Source organism: Diplotaxodon limnothrissa, linkage group LG19 (genome assembly GCF_057381915.1).
Source record: "Diplotaxodon limnothrissa isolate DT_005_m linkage group LG19, D_limnothrissa_male_GT1.1, whole genome shotgun sequence".
NCBI classification, from domain to species: Eukaryota; Metazoa; Chordata; class Actinopteri; order Cichliformes; family Cichlidae; genus Diplotaxodon; species Diplotaxodon limnothrissa.
In genome coordinates this window covers 335,633-357,500 of record NC_140614.1, presented here as the reverse complement: position 1 = coordinate 357,500, position 21,868 = coordinate 335,633, and the positions used below count along the sequence as shown (strand labels likewise).

The 21,868-nt window shown below is 39.4% G+C and overlaps 2 protein-coding genes across 2 annotated transcripts in view; one reads left to right on the top strand and one right to left on the bottom strand.

Annotated features, from left to right (window-relative positions):
• LOC146611507 (MAM domain-containing glycosylphosphatidylinositol anchor protein 2-like) overlaps positions 1-21,868 on the top strand; it is a 183,055-nt gene that overhangs the window by 59,106 nt on the left and 102,081 nt on the right. The window lies entirely within an intron of this gene.
• On the bottom strand, positions 13,325-19,002 carry LOC146611508 (histone-lysine N-methyltransferase set-1-like). Its single transcript, XM_085342876.1, has 5 exons — positions 18,885-19,002; positions 18,478-18,637; positions 18,148-18,340; positions 17,220-17,276; positions 13,325-13,423 (listed from the first exon to the last, which is right to left on the bottom strand). The coding sequence occupies exons 1-5, from the start codon at positions 19,000-19,002 to the stop codon at positions 13,325-13,327; spliced, it is 627 nt and encodes a 208-aa protein (XP_085199002.1).

Here is a 21,868-nt window from a genome sequence, read left to right as displayed (position 1 = left end):
GCCTGTGCACACGTATGTCATGACCCAGAAAGTCTGCTAGTTGATCTGCTTCATTTTCTTGAAGATTAAGCACCTGCGACATTGTTGCGATATGTTTTCGGAGCCTTGTTGATGTTAAGATTTCAGGGTGTTTTGCTCCACTCTCCTTTGCCAACATTTGGATACAGTCTCTTCCTCGATAGGCAGATAAAGCTCCTGGTCTAGCAAACATGTAAATGTTCTCTTTGGGGACGCCACAAGATTCACGAGTTTCCACAAGGAGCTCCATTGCAGAGACCATTGATGGTTTTAGGAGAATAGGAACTCCTCTCCCTCGTTTTCCACGGATTTCTACTCTGGTGAAGAAATCACACATTTTTTTCTCAAGTGAGGTCAGACAAGCAGCCATGTCCATATTGATTTCTGACTTTTTTCTGTCTTTAAAGGTGGACACCTCCATTCTTGATACCTCTCCTTCTCTTCTTCTGTTAAAAATGATCACTTGAGCTAGTGTCACTTTGGCAAGCATTGCATAGCTGTATGGAGTTGGAGTCAACCTCAGCATTCTTTCAGCACCGCTTTTAACAGTCTCCATATGGCGATCCAAGCATTTGACATCAGCTGTTAAAGGTAAAATCTGTGGTGCATTCCACTTAGACTCCTTCATGGTTGTTGTTGCACCTCTGGTGATCAGTCCCTTCCATCTAAAATTTTTGATAGCCTTAAATTCTCTGGCAAATTGCACAAGGCTTGAGTCTCCGTCTTCTGAGGACAAATTGTCAGTCTCTACAAGCTCACAGATAATTCCCAGATTGTTGCCAATTTTTAGAGCTAAGGTAGGTTTCTGGAACGTATTTCTTTCAGGATCGTACCCAGCCACCTCTTTCACTGCAGATATCAAATGGTTGAAGTTTGCAGGATAAATCAGTTCCTCTGCCTTTTGAATGGGGGTATTCTTCTGAGCTATAAGCAGCAGTCGCCCAAGTTCCCTAAGCCTTTGCCTTATGTAGTCATGTCTGTTCTTTCTTGAACCATTTAGATCATAAAGGTGCTGTCCAAACTGAAGAAGAAGTTGGTCATTTTGGATTAATTGAGTTACCTCGTCATATTTCATGCAGGAAATCACAGTTTTCAAGCCCTCTCCAATGTCACGAACAACAGCAGTTTTCAGTGCACATTTGGATCGAACCCGCTGCTTCCCACTCTGGGAGTCTTCTTCACTTTCTTTCTTTGCTGGGCATATTCTCATGTGCTTCCACAGTGTTTTCTTAGAATAGAGTCCCTGGCAGTGATAACAATGAATGTAATCAATGCCCTCTGTGGATTTCTTTGGTCTATAGCAGGCCTGTAGCTCACCAGCCCCCCTCTTCACAACACTGGCATTATGGGCAAAATTTCCGCGTCTTCTAAGGATGTTCAACCTATTGCGCCTCTCTCTTGAATTTTTGGGATATTGAAATGCACGAGCAACCTCTTCCTTATTTTTATGTACAGTCTCCAGGTGTCGTGCAATTTTTGATGTAGGCTGGAGACAAAACAAACAATAGTTTCTCTTATCATATACACGGCGACTTCCAGACTTTGAAGGTGGTAACACTTTGATCGAGTCCAAAATCTGTTGAGTTCTGCTTTTCTTCGGTGTACTTTCATTACTATTTGTTGCACTGTGGGACGAGAGCTTTCTCTTTCTTGGAGTTTTTGAGATCCTCTTCTTAAAAGTTGTGGCACCATTGCCTTTATTTAAAATTTCTGAATAATTATCTAGTTTTTGTGGAGATAAATCGGGGTATTGCAGAGAAGGCAGAGACTTCTGTGCAGTTGGATAAAGAGGTTCATCTTCATCTAGCTGAGAGGAACTTCCTTCAGTGTCTGGAACATAATTAGCATCACTATAGTCTGTGTGATCGGATTCATCAGAAGATGTTTCTGTATATGTCGAGACCTTGGGGAAAAAATAACATCTCTTTAAGATTTAAGACATGATAGAAGTATTTTTTGTGACAGATTAAAAGTTAGAGCTATTTAAAGATAAATAAAACATGTATATTAAACATTTTCCACCTGTTTTTGTCTTGAGGACCTCTTTTTTGAGTATTCAACGAAGCAATTATGAGATGATGGTTGAAGTAATGATGTTGTGGCAACTATAGGAGGAACTGCAGCCTTAAAGGATGGACAAAAAACAAAAACTGAGTTTCTAAAAGTATCATATTATTACAACATATTTTTGATATCTATAAAACCAAATAAGGAAATATTAAACTGTAAAAGTAATACTAGTTATAGCATAAAATTCAACACTGGAATCACTGGTTTGAGGATATACATTTGAAAAAAAATAATATGTCATTTAGAAAACAAGGTTGCATAGGGTATTTTTAAAGAGGGATATGAAAATTAATATTAAAACAAACCTAAACTGCACAGCAGTGTACTTGTGAAATTCATTATATAGCAGACATATTTAACAATAATAAACAATCTTTGTGTTTTCAATTACACAGTACTTGTATGGACAGAACTTTGTTGAATTAGTTGGGTAATAAATGTATTGCGTGTATAAGAAAAAGCATCATGCGAACAAATGACAGCCTAACAGTAACTGTTATGCTTATTGTAGCTATTAGCTAAAACCAATAATTTAGCTTAGTTTGCCATGGGCTCAGCTTTGACAAATATCATCAACTGTTATTATTATTAGGCCTCACACTTATAACTTTTGGGGACGTTTCTAACACAAATACACTCTGCTTTAACCTAAGCCTCCCCTAAATTGACCGTGTTCTTCGTGTTGTGCGTGCCCGCGTCTGTGCATCTCATGGCGTCTGTGTAGAAATGACTAGTAAGACAAGGCTGCAAACTATTCTCACAGAACTCAAATGTGAACTTGAATCCAATAAGAAGGAGAAGGATTTTGGGCAAAATACATTTATATATATAAATAAAAAATAAAAAAAAACCGATTCTGGATTTTAATGAATCGATATCACGTTATCCAAGCCAGAATCGATTTTAATCAATGAATCGATTATTAAAACCCACCCATACTAACAACAGCAAAAACATCACCAACTACGGTCATCATTAGACCTCACACTTATAACTTTTGGGGACGGTTCTAACACAAATACACTCTGCTTTAACCTAAGTGAGGACAGTAAATGGCAAACTGAACTAAGGCCACTCATTAGATACTCATTAGATACTGATGAGAACATAACACTTACCTGAATGCAGAGTTCAAGATCACCGGTTTGGTTGCTGATCTCATAGGTAGACTTATCCTAAAAACAGAGACATGACTTCACTTACAACTACAAAAACATCACCAACTACAGTCATCATTAGGTCTCACACTTGTAACTTTTGGGGACGTTTCTAACACAAATACACTCTGCTTTAACCTAAGCCTCCCCTAAATTGACCATGTGCTTCGTGTTGTGCGTGCCCGCGTCTGTGCATTTCATGGCGTCTGTGTAGAAATGACTAGTAAGACAAGGCTGCAAACTATTCTCACAGAACTCAAATGTGCACTTGAATCCAATAAGAAGGATCTCTCTCTCTCTCCCTCCAGCTCTGTTGATGTGCCACTGGGAGTGTAACGACTGCCCCTCCCCCTCACTGCTCAGAGCAAACACAAGCCTCATGTCCAGAGTGAAGCAAAAAAAAAAAAAAACATTTAGAGAGATTTAGAGAAAGGAAAAAAAAAAAACGGGGCAGGCTGCCGTTGTTCACTTCAAGGAGGCGGCTAATGGGCCATTTTGTTTGCCACCGACACACACACACACACACACACAGTATATATATATATATATATATATATATATATATATATATATATATATATATATATATATTCTCAATCACATTCACACCACTCTCTTATATCAGTTCCACTACATCAAGACTATTTTATGGTGATTAGCCATTTTGTTACCATGTATTTTGCAAGGTAAGATAACCATGTCCTGCATTCAAAACCACTGAGTGTCTATGGTGGTGCTGTGCCTAATATTGTGCTCATTTGATCCAAAACCTATTTTTCCTTTATTTTGAAGGCAGAGGCTTAGATCCATTAGGTATCCACGAGAAAAGCCTTATCACATGTCAGGATTACAGTATATGGAAAATATGTGATTATAATGGAAGTCAATGGGGCCCAAAATGGTACAAGGGTAACAGGAGGTAGTACACATGTGAATCTCCTTTACTATACACCACACCATAGAGGGGATCAAATACACTCTGCTTTAACCTAAGTGAGGACAGTAAATGGCAAACTGAACTAAGGCCACTCATTAGATACTCATTAGATACTGATGAGAACATAACACTTACCTGAATGCAGAGTTCAAGATCACCGGTTTGGTTGCTGATCTCTAGAGTAGACTTATCCTAAAAACAGAGACATGACTGCACTTACAACTACAAAAACATCACCAACAACAGTCATCATTATGTCTCACACTTGTAACTTTTGGGGACGTTTCTAACACAAATACACTCTGCTTTAACCTAAGTGAGGACAGTAAATGGCAAACTGAACTAAGCCCACTCATTAGATACTGATGAGAACATAACACTTACCTGAATGCAGTGTTCAAGATCACCGGTTTGGTTGCTGATCTCTAGAGTAGACTTATCCTAAAAACAGAGACATAACTTCACTTACAACTACAAAAAAATCACCAACAACAGTCATCATTAGGTCTCACACTTATAACTTTTGGGGACGTTTCTAACACAAATACACTCTGCTTTAACCTAAGCCTCCCCTAAATTGACCATGTGCTTCGTGTTGTGCGTGCCCGCGTCTGTGCATTTCATGGCGTCTGTGTAGAAATGACTAGTAAGACAAGGCTGCAAACTATTCTCACAGAACTCAAATGTGCACTTGAATCCAATAAGAAGGATCTCTCTCTCTCTCCCTCCAGCTCTGTTGATGTGCCACTGGGAGTGTAACGACTGCCCCTCCCCCTCACTGCTCAGAGCAAACACAAGCCTCATGTCCAGAGTGAAGCAAAAAAAAAAAACATTTAGAGAGATTTAGAGAAAGGAAAAAAAAAAAAAAAACACGGGGCAGGCTATATATTCTCAATCACATTCACACCACTCTCTTATATCAGTTCCACTACATCAAGACTATTTTATGGTGATTAGCCGTTTTGTTACCATGTATTTTGCAAGGTAAGATAACCATGTCCTGCATTCAAAACCACTGAGTGTCTATGGTGGTGCTGTGCCTAATATTGTGCTCATTTGATCCAAAACCTATTTTTCCTTTATTTTGAAGGCAGAGGCTTAGATCCATTAGGTATCCACGAGAAAAGCCTTATCACATGTCAGGATTACAGTATATGGAAAATATGTGATTATAATGGAAGTCAATGGGGCCCAAAATGGTACAAGGGTAACAGGAGGTAGTACACATGTGAATCTCCTTTACTATACACCACACCATAGAGGGGATCAAATACACTCTGCTTTAACCTAAGTGAGGACAGTAAATGGCAAACTGAACTAAGCCCACTCATTAGATACTGATGAGAACATAACACTTACCTGAATGCAGTGTTCAAGATCACCGGTTTGGTTGCTGATCTCTAGAGTAGACTTATCCTAAAAACAGAGACATGACTTCACTTACAACTACAAAAAAATCACCAACAACAGTCATCATTAGGTCTCACACTTGTAACTTTTGGGGACGTTTCTAACACAAATACACTCTGCTTTAACCTAAGCCTCCTCTAAATTGACCATGTGCTTCGTGTTGTGCGTGCCCGCGTCTGTGCATTTCATGGCGTCTGTGTAGAAATGACTAGTAAGACAAGGCTGCAAACTGTTCTCACAGAACTCAAATGTGCACTTGAATCCAATAAGAAGGAGAAGGATTTTGGGCAAAATACATTTATATAAAAAAAGAAAAATCGATTCCGGATTTTAATGAATCGATATCACATTATCCAAACCTGAATCGATTTTAATCAATGAATCGATTATTAAAACCCACCTATACTAACAACTACAAAAACATCACCAACTACGGTCATCATTAGGCCTCACACTTATAACTTTTGGGGACGGTTCTAACACAAATACACTCTGCTTTAACCTAAGTGAGGACAGTAAATGGCAAACTGAACTAAGGCCACTCATTAGATACTGATGAGAACATAACACTTACCTGAATGCAGTGTTCAAGATCACCGGTTTGGTTGCTGATCTCTAGAGTAGACTTATCCTAAAAACAGAGACATGACTTCACTTACAACTACAAAAACATCACCAACAACAGTCATCATTAGGTCTCACACTTGTAACTTTTGGGGACGTTTCTAACACAAATACACTCTGCTTTAACCTAAGCCTCCCCTAAATTGACCATGTGCTTCGTGTTGTGCGTGCCCGCGTCTGTGCATTTCATGGCGTCTGTGTAGAAATGACTAGTAAGACAAGGCTGCAAACTGTTCTCACAGAACTCAAATGTGCACTTGAATCCAATAAGAAGGAGAAGGATTTTGGGCAAAATACATTTATATAAAAAAAGAAAAATCGATTCCGGATTTTAATGAATCGATATCACATTATCCAAACCTGAATCGATTTTAATCAATGAATCGATTATTAAAACCCACCTATACTAACAACAACAACAACAAAAACATCACCAACTACAGTCATCATTAGGCCTCACACTTATAACTTTTGGGGACGGTTCTAACACAAATACACTCTGCTTTAACCTAAGTGAGGACAGTAAATGGCAAACTGAACTAAGCCCACTCATTAGATACTGATGAGAACATAACACTTACCTGAATGCAGTGTTCAAGATCACCGGTTTGGTTGCTGATCTCTAGAGTAGACTTATCCTAAAAACAGAGACATAACTTCACTTACAACTACAAAAACATCACCAACAACAGTCATCATTAGGTCTCACACTTATAACTTTTGGGGACGGTTCTAACACAAATACACTCTGCTTTAACCTAAGTGAGGACAGTAAATGGCAAACTGAACTAAGCCCACTCATTAGATACTGATGAGAACATAACACTTACCTGAATGCAGTGTTCAAGATCACCGGTTTGGTTGCTGATCTCTAGAGTAGACTTATCCTAAAAACAGAGACATAACTTCACTTACAACTACAAAAACATCACCAACAACAGTCATCATTAGGTCTCACACTTGTAACTTTTGGGGACGTTTCTAACACAAATACACTCTGCTTTAACCTAAGCCTCCTCTAAATTGACCATGTGCTTCGTGTTGTGCGTGCCCGCGTCTGTGCATTTCATGGCGTCTGTGTAGAAATGACTAGTAAGACAAGGCTGCAAACTGTTCTCACAGAACTCAAATGTGCACTTGAATCCAATAAGAAGGAGAAGGATTTTGGGCAAAATACATTTATATAAAAAAAGAAAAATCGATTCCGGATTTTAATGAATCGATATCACATTATCCAAACCTGAATCGATTTTAATCAATGAATCGATTATTAAAACCCACCTATACTAACAACTACAAAAACATCACCAACTACAGTCATCATTAGGCCTCACACTTATAACTTTTGGGGACGGTTCTAACACAAATACACTCTGCTTTAACCTAAGTGAGGACAGTAAATGGCAAACTGAACTAAGCCCACTCATTAGATACTGATGAGAACATAACACTTACCTGAATGCAGTGTTCAAGATCACCGGTTTGGTTGCTGATCTCTAGAGTAGACTTATCCTAAAAACAGAGACATAACTTCACTTACAACTACAAAAAAATCACCAACAACAGTCATCATTAGGTCTCACACTTATAACTTTTGGGGACGTTTCTAACACAAATACACTCTGCTTTAACCTAAGCCTCCCCTAAATTGACCATGTGCTTCGTGTTGTGCGTGCCCGCGTCTGTGCATTTCATGGCGTCTGTGTAGAAATGACTAGTAAGACAAGGCTGCAAACTATTCTCACAGAACTCAAATGTGCACTTGAATCCAATAAGAAGGATCTCTCTCTCTCTCCCTCCAGCTCTGTTGATGTGCCACTGGGAGTGTAACGACTGCCCCTCCCCCTCACTGCTCAGAGCAAACACAAGCCTCATGTCCAGAGTGAAGCAAAAAAAAAAAACATTTAGAGAGATTTAGAGAAAGGAAAAAAAAAAAAAAACACGGGGCAGGCTATATATTCTCAATCACATTCACACCACTCTCTTATATCAGTTCCACTACATCAAGACTATTTTATGGTGATTAGCCGTTTTGTTACCATGTATTTTGCAAGGTAAGATAACCATGTCCTGCATTCAAAACCACTGAGTGTCTATGGTGGTGCTGTGCCTAATATTGTGCTCATTTGATCCAAAACCTATTTTTCCTTTATTTTGAAGGCAGAGGCTTAGATCCATTAGGTATCCACGAGAAAAGCCTTATCACATGTCAGGATTACAGTATATGGAAAATATGTGATTATAATGGAAGTCAATGGGGCCCAAAATGGTACAAGGGTAACAGGAGGTAGTACACATGTGAATCTCCTTTACTATACACCACACCATAGAGGGGATCAAATACACTCTGCTTTAACCTAAGTGAGGACAGTAAATGGCAAACTGAACTAAGCCCACTCATTAGATACTGATGAGAACATAACACTTACCTGAATGCAGTGTTCAAGATCACCGGTTTGGTTGCTGATCTCTAGAGTAGACTTATCCTAAAAACAGAGACATGACTTCACTTACAACTACAAAAAAATCACCAACAACAGTCATCATTAGGTCTCACACTTGTAACTTTTGGGGACGTTTCTAACACAAATACACTCTGCTTTAACCTAAGCCTCCTCTAAATTGACCATGTGCTTCGTGTTGTGCGTGCCCGCGTCTGTGCATTTCATGGCGTCTGTGTAGAAATGACTAGTAAGACAAGGCTGCAAACTGTTCTCACAGAACTCAAATGTGCACTTGAATCCAATAAGAAGGAGAAGGATTTTGGGCAAAATACATTTATATAAAAAAAGAAAAATCGATTCCGGATTTTAATGAATCGATATCACATTATCCAAACCTGAATCGATTTTAATCAATGAATCGATTATTAAAACCCACCTATACTAACAACTACAAAAACATCACCAACTACGGTCATCATTAGGCCTCACACTTATAACTTTTGGGGACGGTTCTAACACAAATACACTCTGCTTTAACCTAAGTGAGGACAGTAAATGGCAAACTGAACTAAGGCCACTCATTAGATACTGATGAGAACATAACACTTACCTGAATGCAGTGTTCAAGATCACCGGTTTGGTTGCTGATCTCTAGAGTAGACTTATCCTAAAAACAGAGACATGACTTCACTTACAACTACAAAAACATCACCAACTACAGTCATCATTAGGTCTCACACTTGTAACTTTTGGGGACGTTTCTAACACAAATACACTCTGCTTTAACCTAAGCCTCCTCTAAATTGACCATGTGCTTCGTGTTGTGCGTGCCCGCGTCTGTGCATTTCATGGCGTCTGTGTAGAAATGACTAGTAAGACAAGGCTGCAAACTGTTCTCACAGAACTCAAATGTGCACTTGAATCCAATAAGAAGGATCTCTCTCTCTCTCCCTCCAGCTCTGTTGATGTGCCACTGGGAGTGTAACGACTGCCCCTCCCCCTCACTGCTCAGAGCAAACACAAGCCTCATGTCCAGAGTGAAGCAAAAAAAAAAAAAAAACATTTAGAGAGATTTAGAGAAAGGAAAAAAAAAAAAAACACGGGGCAGGCTGCCGTTGTTCACTTCAAGGAGGCGGCTCTACGGGCCGTTTTGTTTGCCACCGACACACACACACACACACACAGTATATATATATATATTCTCAATCACATTCACACCACTCTCTTATATCAGTTCCACTACATCAAGACTATTTTATGGTGATTAGCCGTTTTGTTACCATGTATTTTGCAAGGTAAGATAACCATGTCCTGCATTCAAAACCACTGAGTGTCTATGGTGGTGCTGTGCCTAATATTGTGCTCATTTGATCCAAAACCTATTTTTCCTTTATTTTGAAGGCAGAGGCTTAGATCCATTAGGTATCCACGAGAAAAGCCTTATCACATGTCAGGATTACAGTATATGGAAAATATGTGATTATAATGGAAGTCAATGGGGCCCAAAATGGTACAAGGGTAACAGGAGGTAGTACACATGTGAATCTCCTTTACTATACACCACACCATAGAGGGGATCAAATACACTCTGCTTTAACCTAAGTGAGGACAGTAAATGGCAAACTGAACTAAGGCCACTCATTAGATACTGATGAGAACATAACACTTACCTGAATGCAGTGTTCAAGATCACCGGTTTGGTTGCTGATCTCTAGAGTAGACTTATCCTAAAAACAGAGACATGACTTCACTTACAACTACAAAAACATCACCAACAACAGTCATCATTAGGTCTCACACTTGTAACTTTTGGGGACGTTTCTAACACAAATACACTCTGCTTTAACCTAAGCCTCCCCTAAATTGACCGTGTGCTTCGTGTTGTGCGTGCCCGCGTCTGTGCATTTCATGGCGTCTGTGTAGAAATGACTAGTAAGACAAGGCTGCAAACTATTCTCACAGAACTCAAATGTGCACTTGAATCCAATAAGAAGGATCTCTCTCTCTCTCCCTCCAGCTCTGTTGATGTGCCACTGGGAGTGTAACGACTGCCCCTCCCCCTCACTGCTCAGAGCAAACACAAGTCTCATGTCCAGAGTGAAGCAAAAAAAAAAAAAAAAAAAACATTTAGAGAGATTTAGAGAAAGGAAAAAAAAATCACGGGGCAGGCTGCCGTTGTTCACTTCAAGGAGGCGGCTCTACGGGCCGTTTTGTTTGCCACCGACACACACACACACACACACAGTATATATATATATATATATATATATATATATATATTCTCAATCACATTCACACCACTCTCTTATATCAGTTCCACTACATCAAGACTATTTTATGGTGATTAGCCGTTTTGTTACCATGTATTTTGCAAGGTAAGATAACCATGTCCTGCATTCAAAACCACTGAGTGTCTATGGTGGTGCTGTGCCTAATATTGTGCTCATTTGATCCAAAACCTATTTTTCCTTTATTTTGAAGGCAGAGGCTTAGATCCATTAGGTATCCACGAGAAAAGCCTTATCACATGTCAGGATTACAGTATATGGAAAATATGTGATTATAATGGAAGTCAATGGGGCCCAAAATGGTACAAGGGTAACAGGAGGTAGTACACATGTGAATCTCCTTTACTATACACCACACCATAGAGGGGATCAAATACACTCTGCTTTAACCTAAGTGAGGACAGTAAATGGCAAACTGAACTAAGGCCACTCATTAGATACTCATTAGATACTGATGAGAACATAACACTTACCTGAATGCAGTGTTCAAGATCACCGGTTTGGTTGCTGATCTCTAGAGTAGACTTATCCTAAAAACAGAGACATGACTTCACTTACAACTACAAAAACATCACCAACTACAGTCATCATTAGGTCTCACACTTGTAACTTTTGGGGACGTTTCTAACACAAATACACTCTGCTTTAACCTAAGTGAGGACAGTAAATGGCAAACTGAACTAAGGCCACTCATTAGATACTGATGAGAACATAACACTTACCTGAATGCAGTGTTCAAGATCACCGGTTTGGTTGCTGATCTCTAGAGTAGACTTATCCTAAAAACAGAGACATGACTTCACTTACAACTACAAAAACATCACCAACTACAGTCATCATTAGGTCTCACACTTGTAACTTTTGGGGACGTTTCTAACACAAATACACTCTGCTTTAACCTAAGCCTCCCCTAAATTGACCGTGTGCTTCGTGTTGTGCGTGCCCGCGTCTGTGCATTTCATGGCGTCTGTGTAGAAATGACTAGTAAGACAAGGCTGCAAACTATTCTCACAGAACTCAAATGTGCACTTGAATCCAATAAGAAGGATCTCTCTCTCTCTCCCTCCAGCTCTGTTGATGTGCCACTGGGAGTGTAACGACTGCCCCTCCCCCTCACTGCTCAGAGCAAACACAAGTCTCATGTCCAGAGTGAAGCAAAAAAAAAAAAAAAAAAAACATTTAGAGAGATTTAGAGAAAGGAAAAAAAAACACGGGGCAGGCTGCCGTTGTTCACTTCAAGGAGGCGGCTCTACGGGCCGTTTTGTTTGCCACCGACACACACACACACACACACACACACAGTATATATATATATATTCTCAATCACATTCACACCACTCTCTTATATCAGTTCCACTACATCAAGACTATTTTATGGTGATTAGCCGTTTTGTTACCATGTATTTTGCAAGGTAAGATAACCATGTCCTGCATTCAAAACCACTGAGTGTCTATGGTGGTGCTGTGCCTAATATTGTGCTCATTTGATCCAAAACCTATTTTTCCTTTATTTTGAAGGCAGAGGCTTAGATCCATTAGGTATCCACGAGAAAAGCCTTATCACATGTCAGGATTACAGTATATGGAAAATATGTGATTATAATGGGAGTCAATGGGGCCCAAAATGGTACAAGGGTAACAGGAGGTAGTACACATGTGAATCTCCTTTACTATACACCACACCATAGAGGGGATCAAATACACTCTGCTTTAACCTAAGTGAGGACAGTAAATGGCAAACTGAACTAAGGCCACTCATTAGATACTGATGAGAACATAACACTTACCTGAATGCAGTGTTCAAGATCACCGGTTTGGTTGCTGATCTCTAGAGTAGACTTATCCTAAAAACAGAGACATGACTTCACTTACAACTACAAAAACATCACCAACTACAGTCATCATTAGGTCTCACACTTGTAACTTTTGGGGACGTTTCTAACACAAATACACTCTGCTTTAACCTAAGCCTCCCCTAAATTGACCATGTGCTTCGTGTTGTGCGTGCCCGCGTCTGTGCATTTCATGGCGTCTGTGTAGAAATGACTAGTAAGACAAGGCTGCAAACTGTTCTCACAGAACTCAAATGTGCACTTGAATCCAATAAGAAGGAGAAGGATTTTGGGCAAAATACATTTATATAAAAAAAGAAAAATCGATTCCGGATTTTAATGAATCGATATCACATTATCCAAACCTGAATCGATTTTAATCAATGAATCGATTATTAAAACCCACCTATACTAACAACAACAACAACAAAAACATCACCAACTACAGTCATCATTAGGCCTCACACTTATAACTTTTGGGGACGGTTCTAACACAAATACACTCTGCTTTAACCTAAGTGAGGACAGTAAATGGCAAACTGAACTAAGGCCACTCATTAGATACTGATGAGAACATAACACTTACCTGAATGCAGTGTTCAAGATCACCGGTTTGGTTGCTGATCTCTAGAGTAGACTTATCCTAAAAACAGAGACATGACTTAGCTTACAACTACAAAAACATCACCAACTACAGTCATCATTAGGTCTCACACTTGTAACTTTTGGGGACGTTTCTAACACAAATACACTCTGCTTTAACCTAAGCCTCCCCTAAATTGACCATGTGCTTCGTGTTGTGCGTGCCCGCGTCTGTGCATTTCATGGCGTCTGTGTAGAAATGACTAGTAAGACAAGGCTGCAAACTATTCTCACAGAACTCAAATGTGCACTTGAATCCAATAAGAAGGATCTCTCTCTCTCTCCCTCCAGCTCTGTTGATGTGCCACTGGGAGTGTAACGACTGCCCCTCCCCCTCACTGCTCAGAGCAAACACAAGCCTCATGTCCAGAGTGAAGCAAAAAAAAAAAAAAAAAAACATTTAGAGAGATTTAGAGAAAGGAAAAAAAAAAAAAAACACGGGGCAGGCTGCCGTTGTTCACTTCAAGGAGGCGGCTCTACGGGCCGTTTTGTTTGCCACCGACACACACACACACACACACACACAGTATATATATATATATATTCTCAATCACATTCACACCACTCTCTTATATCAGTTCCACTACATCAAGACTATTTTATGGTGATTAGCCGTTTTGTTACCATGTATTTTGCAAGGTAAGATAACCATGTCCTGCATTCAAAACCACTGAGTGTCTATGGTGGTGCTGTGCCTAATATTGTGCTCATTTGATCCAAAACCTATTTTTCCTTTATTTTGAAGGCAGAGGCTTAGATCCATTAGGTATCCACGAGAAAAGCCTTATCACATGTCAGGATTACAGTATATGGAAAATATGTGATTATAATGGAAGTCAATGGGGCCCAAAATGGTACAAGGGTAACAGGAGGTAGTACACATGTGAATCTCCTTTACTATACACCACACCATAGAGGGGATCAAATACACTCTGCTTTAACCTAAGTGAGGACAGTAAATGGCAAACTGAACTAAGGCCACTCATTAGATACTCATTAGATACTGATGAGAACATAACACTTACCTGAATGCAGAGTTCAAGATCACCGGTTTGGTTGCTGATCTCTAGAGTAGACTTATCCTAAAAACAGAGACATGACTTCACTTACAACTACAAAAACATCACCAACAACAGTCATCATTAGGTCTCACACTTGTAACTTTTGGGGACGTTTCTAACACAAATACACTCTGCTTTAACCTAAGCCTCCCCTAAATTGACCATGTGCTTCGTGTTGTGCGTGCCCGCGTCTGTGCATTTCATGGCGTCTGTGTAGAAATGACTAGTAAGACAAGGCTGCAAACTGTTCTCACAGAACTCAAATGTGCACTTGAATCCAATAAGAAGGATCTCTCTCTCTCTCCCTCCAGCTCTGTTGATGTGCCACTGGGAGTGTAACGACTGCCCCTCCCCCTCACTGCTCAGAGCAAACACAAGCCTCATGTCCAGAGTGAAGCAAAAAAAAAAAAAAAAAACATTTAGAGAGATTTAGAGAAAGGAAAAAAAAAAAACACGGGGCAGGCTGCCGTTGTTCACTTCAAGGAGGCGGCTAACGGGCCATTTTGTTTGCCACCGACACACACACACACACACAGTATATATATATATATATATATATATTCTCAATCACATTCACACCACTCTCTTATATCAGTTCCACTACATCAAGACTATTTTATGGTGATTAGCCGTTTTGTTACCATGTATTTTGCAAGGTAAGATAACCATGTCCTGCATTCAAAACCACTGAGTGTCTATGGTGGTGCTGTGCCTAATATTGTGCTCATTTGATCCAAAACCTATTTTTCCTTTATTTTGAAGGCAGAGGCTTAGATCCATTAGGTATCCACGAGAAAAGCCTTATCACATGTCAGGATTACAGTATATGGAAAATATGTGATTATAATGGAAGTCAATGGGGCCCAAAATGGTACAAGGGTAACAGGAGGTAGTACACATGTGAATCTCCTTTACTATACACCACACCATAGAGGGGATCAAATACACTCTGCTTTAACCTAAGTGAGGACAGTAAATGGCAAACTGAACTAAGGCCACTCATTAGATACTCATTAGATACTGATGAGAACATAACACTTACCTGAATGCAGAGTTCAAGATCACCGGTTTGGTTGCTGATCTCTAGAGTAGACTTATCCTAAAAACAGAGACATGACTTCACTTACAACTACAAAAACATCACCAACTACAGTCATCATTAGGTCTCACACTTGTAACTTTTGGGGACGGTTCTAACACAAATACACTCTGCTTTAACCTAAGCCTCCCCTAAATTGACCATGTGCTTCGTGTTGTGCGTGCCCGCGTCTGTGCATTTCATGGCGTCTGTGTAGAAATGACTAGTAAGACAAGGCTGCAAACTGTTCTCACAGAACTCAAATGTGCACTTGAATCCAATAAGAAGGAGAAGGATTTTGGGCAAAATACATTTATATAAAAAAAGAAAAATCGATTCCGGATTTTAATGAATCGATATCACATTATCCAAACCTGAATCGATTTTAATCAATGAATCGATTATTAAAACCCACCCATACTAACAACTACAAAAACATCACCAACTACGGTCATCATTAGGCCTCACACTTATAACTTTTGGGGACGGTTCTAACACAAATACACTCTGCTTTAACCTAAGTGAGGACAGTAAATGGCAAACTGAACTAAGGCCACTCATTAGATACTGATGAGAACATAACACTTACCTGAATGCAGAGTTCAAGATCACCGGTTTGGTTGCTGATCTCTAGAGTAGACTTATCCTGAAAACAGAGACATGACTTCACTTACAACTACAAAAACATCACCAACAACAGTCATCATTATGTCTCACACTTGTAACTTTTGGGGACGTTTCTAACACAAATACACTCTGCTTTAACCTAAGCCTCCCCTAAATTGACCATGTGCTTCGTGTTGTGCGTGCCCGCGTCTGTGCATTTCATGGCGTCTGTGTAGAAATGACTAGTAAGACAAGGCTGCAAACTATTCTCACAGAACTCAAATGTGCACTTGAATCCAATAAGAAGGATCTCTCTCTCTCTCCCTCCAGCTCTGTTGATGTGCCACTGGGAGTGTAACGACTGCCCCTCCCCCTCACTGCTCAGAGCAAACACAAGCCTCATGTCCAGAGTGAAGCAAAAAAAAAAAAAAAAACATTTAGAGAGATTTAGAGAAAGGAAAAAAAAACACGGGGCAGGCTGCCGTTGTTCACTTCAAGGAGGCGGCTCTACGGGCCGTTTTGTTTGCCACCGACACACACACACACACACACACACACAGTATATATATATTCTCAATCACATTCACACCACTCTCTTATATCAGTTCCACTACATCAAGACTATTTTATGGTGATTAGCCGTTTTGTTACCATGTATTTTGCAAGGTAAGATAACCATGTCCTGCATTCAAAACCACTGAGTGTCTATGGTGGTGCTGTGCCTAATATTGTGCTCATTTGATCCAAAACCTATTTTTCCTTTATTTTGAAGGCAGAGGCTTAGATCCATTAGGTATCCACGAGAAAAGCCTTATCACATGTCAGGATTACAGTATATGGAAAATATGTGATTATAATGGAAGTCAATGGGGCCCAAAATGGTACAAGGGTAACAGGAGGTAGTACACATGTGAATCTCCTTTACTATACACCACACCATAGAGGGGATCAAATACACTCTGCTTTAACCTAAGTGAGGACAGTAAATGGCAAACTGAACTAAGGCCACTCATTAGATACTCATTAGATACTGATGAGAACATAACACTTACCTGAATGCAGTGTTCAGGATCACCGGTTTGGTTGCTGATCTCTAGAGTGGACTTATCCTGAAAACAGAGACATGACTTCACTTACAACTACCAAAACATCACCAACTACAGTCATCATTAGGTCTCACACTTGTAACTTTTGGGGACGTTTCTAACACAAATACACTCTGCTTTAACCTAAGCCTCCCCTAAATTGACCATGTGCTTCGTGTTGTGCGTGCCCGCGTCTGTGCATTTCATGGCGTCTGTGTAGAAATGACTAGTAAGACAAGGCTGCAAACTATTCTCACAGAACTCAAATGTGCACTTGAATCCAATAAGAAGGATCTCTCTCTCTCTCTCCCTCCAGCTCTGTTGATGTGCCACTGGGAGTGTAACGACTGCCCCTCCCCCTCACTGCTCAGAGCAAACACAAGGCTCATGTCCAGAGTGATGAGAACATATTATGTGCAGGACACTCCTGAAAAGCTGTGTGTGTTGAGACAACAACCAGAATAAAAAGACCGACAAGGTGGCTAGAGCCCTACTCCCCACCCCTCAACATTTTTATTTCTGGTTGTCGTCTCAATAAACAAACACAGAAGCAGCTCTTCAGTGGTGTCCTGTACAAAATGACAACAACAAGTCAGTAAGGACCCAGTACAGGCTTTAATGCAAGGACAGCGTGATGAGCCAATGCAGCGGCCCCACAGACCACACCCCACCATACCAGTATATTCACTGATATTAAATACTATTATCTTATCGAAATACAAAACATACTTTGTATTTCAACTCAAAAATAACAACACCATGTTCTGAAGAGGTTTAAGAAAAACTTGAAGAGGTTTAAAATCTAAGCTGTTTATGTGATATCTTTGGGCCAAAATCAATTATAGTTAGACTTATTTGACATCATGTGCAGCAATAGTGCAATGCAATAGTTTACCATCTTGCGCCAAGGCCAGTCGGCTTTCCCGTAGTCATAAGTTATTTCTTCTCCTGGGTCAATGTCACGTAAGGCAAACAGGCAAAGATGTGGCCTTCCTTCAACTTCAACTGTTTTCATCTTACAGCTAGGCCTTCGGTGGTCATCATTCACAAGCCTTCCTAATGACTTGTCTTCAACAGAAGCATCAATGCTTGAAGAAAAAAAAGTATCAACAGTGGAGTAAATCAACATACTGTGTGGCATGTTACATAAATAATAGATATTTGTAGTAGTGTATTAAGTATAGCATAGATCCAAAATACACTGTAACATGAAATATTGTCTTACCACCAAGAGGTTCCTTTCCATTTGAAATCAAATAAGAATACTTCCACCGTATCATTGAACTTGTTTTTTTCAAGATAAGGATCTGCTTTGCAAAGTTCTCCACGGTACTCAAGAACAAATTCCCCCTGTTTGAAAAACTGCGAGGCAATTACACCACGACCTTTAAAAGAAGAAAATATTGCTCTAGTTTAAAAAAAAATGTTTCCACCAATTGTAAGACATTTTAAAACTTATGAATAAAGTTACTCTTCTTTACACAGCCTATTAAAAAACTATAACATAAACGCTTGATAAATGCAAATGACATGAGCAAGGTTATCAGTACTGAATGTCTAATTTGCATACAGGAGCAAAGTGTTACTGTTTATGCGTGCTGTAATTATCAAAATGCACAAATGACACTATACCTTTGCATGGGCTGATGAATTGCTCTGTTAGACCAGTCTTGTCAGTTTTCAGTTTAATATAGTGTTCTGCATCGTGTTGAGGATTAACTCTTTTTCTTCTTCTACCTGATGTTTCCATCATAATATCAAATGCAAGATTTCTTTTCTGTAAAAAGAGATTTAAATACCTAATTATTCCCTGTGTTCACCAACTCCAAATTAAAATACAGTATGCCTTTTCTTAAATGCTTATAATAAAATATAAATATTTGATAAATTATTTAAAATATTTGTTAATTACTAAAGCACACTATCAACTCTCATGATTACATTAAAGATTACACTGAAATTTAACATTTGTACTTTTTCTTGGCTTTTTTCTGTTTTATTCGATTGACTCAGTAAAGAATGTCAGGAAAGCGGGGCAGAAAGAGAGGGGGGAAGACACTGGGCAAAGGACTCGAACTCAGGCTGGTGTCAAGAAAAAAAAAAAAAAAAAAAAAAAAAAAGAACTCAGGCTGGTGTCGAGGCCACCTCGAAAACAGCTAACAAATAAATGTCACCACGGGAATGCTGTTCACAAGACAGCAAAAATCAGCGATCTAGAGAAAATTGTCTTGTTATCATTCCCCCGTACATTTTAGTACGTACTCTGATTTCAATGTTAGCTCATTTGAGTTTTATCAAGGGTACACCTAGCTAGCTAACCAATATCAACATTCATCTTGAAATAACTTTCTTACATTCAGACAGAAAATACTGACATTTCTTTTTGTCGTGTAATTTCCTTTTCAGCAGAAACCTAAAGGCATGGCAATAACAAACTAAATGTCTTAAGCTACTTTTCATACCTTTAAAGCTGCTCCATGCGCTGCTGCTCTCAGATGGCTACCTCCATGACTGCGATCCAAAGCTATTGTGACCCTCCCCCACCCGCCTCTTCTTTCGCGCCTCTCCTTCGCGCCTCTCCCTTTCGCGCGCCTCCCGCCCGCCTACCGGCAGGCCCTGCCCCATCCACATATCTAAAAAAAAAATCTGAGAAACCAACGTTTTTTGCAAAGCCTAATGGCAAGATTATGATTATGCACTTAAAGATGTTCAATCAGTCGTTTCAGTATTATTGTAATTATTAATTTAATTAATTATTATTTTAATCACTGTTTATCTTATGAAAACTTAAAAAAAACCAATATATTAATCTGCAAAAATTAAATCAATTTCTAAATGAAATTTCTCAGTTTCCTTGCTTTAAAGTATAGAGGAACTAATGTTTGGGGTTTTGTACACAGTGAATAAAATTGTCAAATGAGAAAAATACGAGCTGCCTTACTATTCCACTGTTAATTTAAGTATCACTTTTACCTTTTAAATGTTCTAGTATTATAATTTTTGTTTTGTTTTGCTGGATTTTATTTCACACTATTTTCTATGTTTAAAAACAGTCTAAAATATGTAAAGACTGAAATTAGGTAATAAACACTTTATCTTAGTCTCTCCAACAAGCTCTAGATCTTCCCCAGAGAGATCCCAGTCAGTGGAATATGCTCAGGGAGGCACCCAGTAGGCATGCTGGTCATTTTGATGTGGTGGAGCAGTGTCTCTCTTTCAAGCACCCCTCAGATGACAGAGCTCTGCACAGTACCATAGACCTAGAGGAGCTAACTCTAATCACAGCTGCTTCACACTCAGCTGCAAACCACTCTAGTACACACTGAAGGTCATGGCCTTAAGAAGCCTGAAGTACCATGTCATTTGCCAAAGATGAGACCCCAAGGTTCACAAACCAGACACCATTTAATCCATGAAAACCACCAACAGAATCAGTGACAAAGGTCAGCCCAGGCAGAGTTTAACCTTCTCTGGGAACAACTTCAGCTTTGTGTCAAGAATGCAAACACAGCTCTCGCTTTGGGAATACAAAACAAATCAGGTTACCAGAGGGCTCATAATTGGTTTATTTCTCTCAATCCAATTGAAAGTTTTCTATCCTCTGTGATTGGAATTATTGTCTTGCCTGAAAATCCACACTTGTCTTTTCTTCAGATTCTTTTGAACAACTGTCCAGGTAGACTTCTCCATTCATTTTTCCTACAATTAAATAAAGTCTACCACTACCTTATGGTGTAAGACAGCCCCCTCCATAGTGTCTTAATGTACAAACTTTTCTTTTTGCATAGTGTTTTTGAGGGTGATGTGGAGAACAAATCACTCCAAAAAATGCTGTGTACAATGATATCAAAAGAGTTCACCTTTGAACATGTGCATACAGGTCAATGCAGTAGATTGGTTACTTTTTTTTTTTATGGGAAAAACTGCTATTTGCATGTCTTGATGCATGCTCGATCATCCAGATAAGTAAATCCCAAAAGGTTGATTAAGTTCTTCTGGACGTAGCATTTTCAATGGGAGAAACATTTTATCACTCATATCCTCCCTGGTGAATTTGATGTGTTAATCCACTGAGTTAATGTGATCCATTACTTGTGGTACATCCTGAGATTTGATTTTCAGCTAGGTGTCATCCACATACCTGAACCAATGACTTGGTGGTGTTCCAGGATAGGATAACAAAGATCTCTTTTCCACTTCTTCCATGTACAAGTTATGAACTACCTATTCTTCAGTGACTGGAACCCAAGTGAAGTAAGAGGTGTAACATTGTACAAGACCATTGTTTCATCTGCCTCCATAATGGCATCTCTCACTTTCTCGACAAGTTGTTCTGGATGTGTTCAGAGCTGCCTACCAACGGGTTGAGCATCGAAGCCAGAAAATTTGAGATGGCCATGTTGATCATACAGAAAATTGGTCTTAAATGTACGCCCTGTTCATATAAACAGTAAGCCATAGAATCAAGAATTACTTACCCCGAAGGGGTCTAGGCATGTGAGAGAGGGGACCAGTAACAAATGAGTCCGGAATCAGAATGAAAAAGGAAAACAAACAGTTGTTCTGCATCAATAAAACTTTATTACAAAATGGTACAGGTTAACATTAACTTAAAG

Excerpts from the sequence above, each read along its gene's own strand:
- LOC146611508 (XM_085342876.1), bottom strand. The coding sequence starts at position 19,002 with ATGGAAACATCAGGTAGAAGAAGAAAAAGAGTTAATCCTCAACACGAT. Across the intron at positions 18,341-18,477 it reads TGGAAAGGAACCTCTTGGTG|CATTGATGCTTCTGTTGAAG; the intron begins GTAAGACAATAT and ends TTTTTCTTCAAG. Across the intron at positions 13,424-17,219 it reads ATCCTGAACACTGCATTCAG|GATAAGTCTACTCTAGAGAT; the intron begins GTAAGTGTTATG and ends CTCTGTTTTTAG.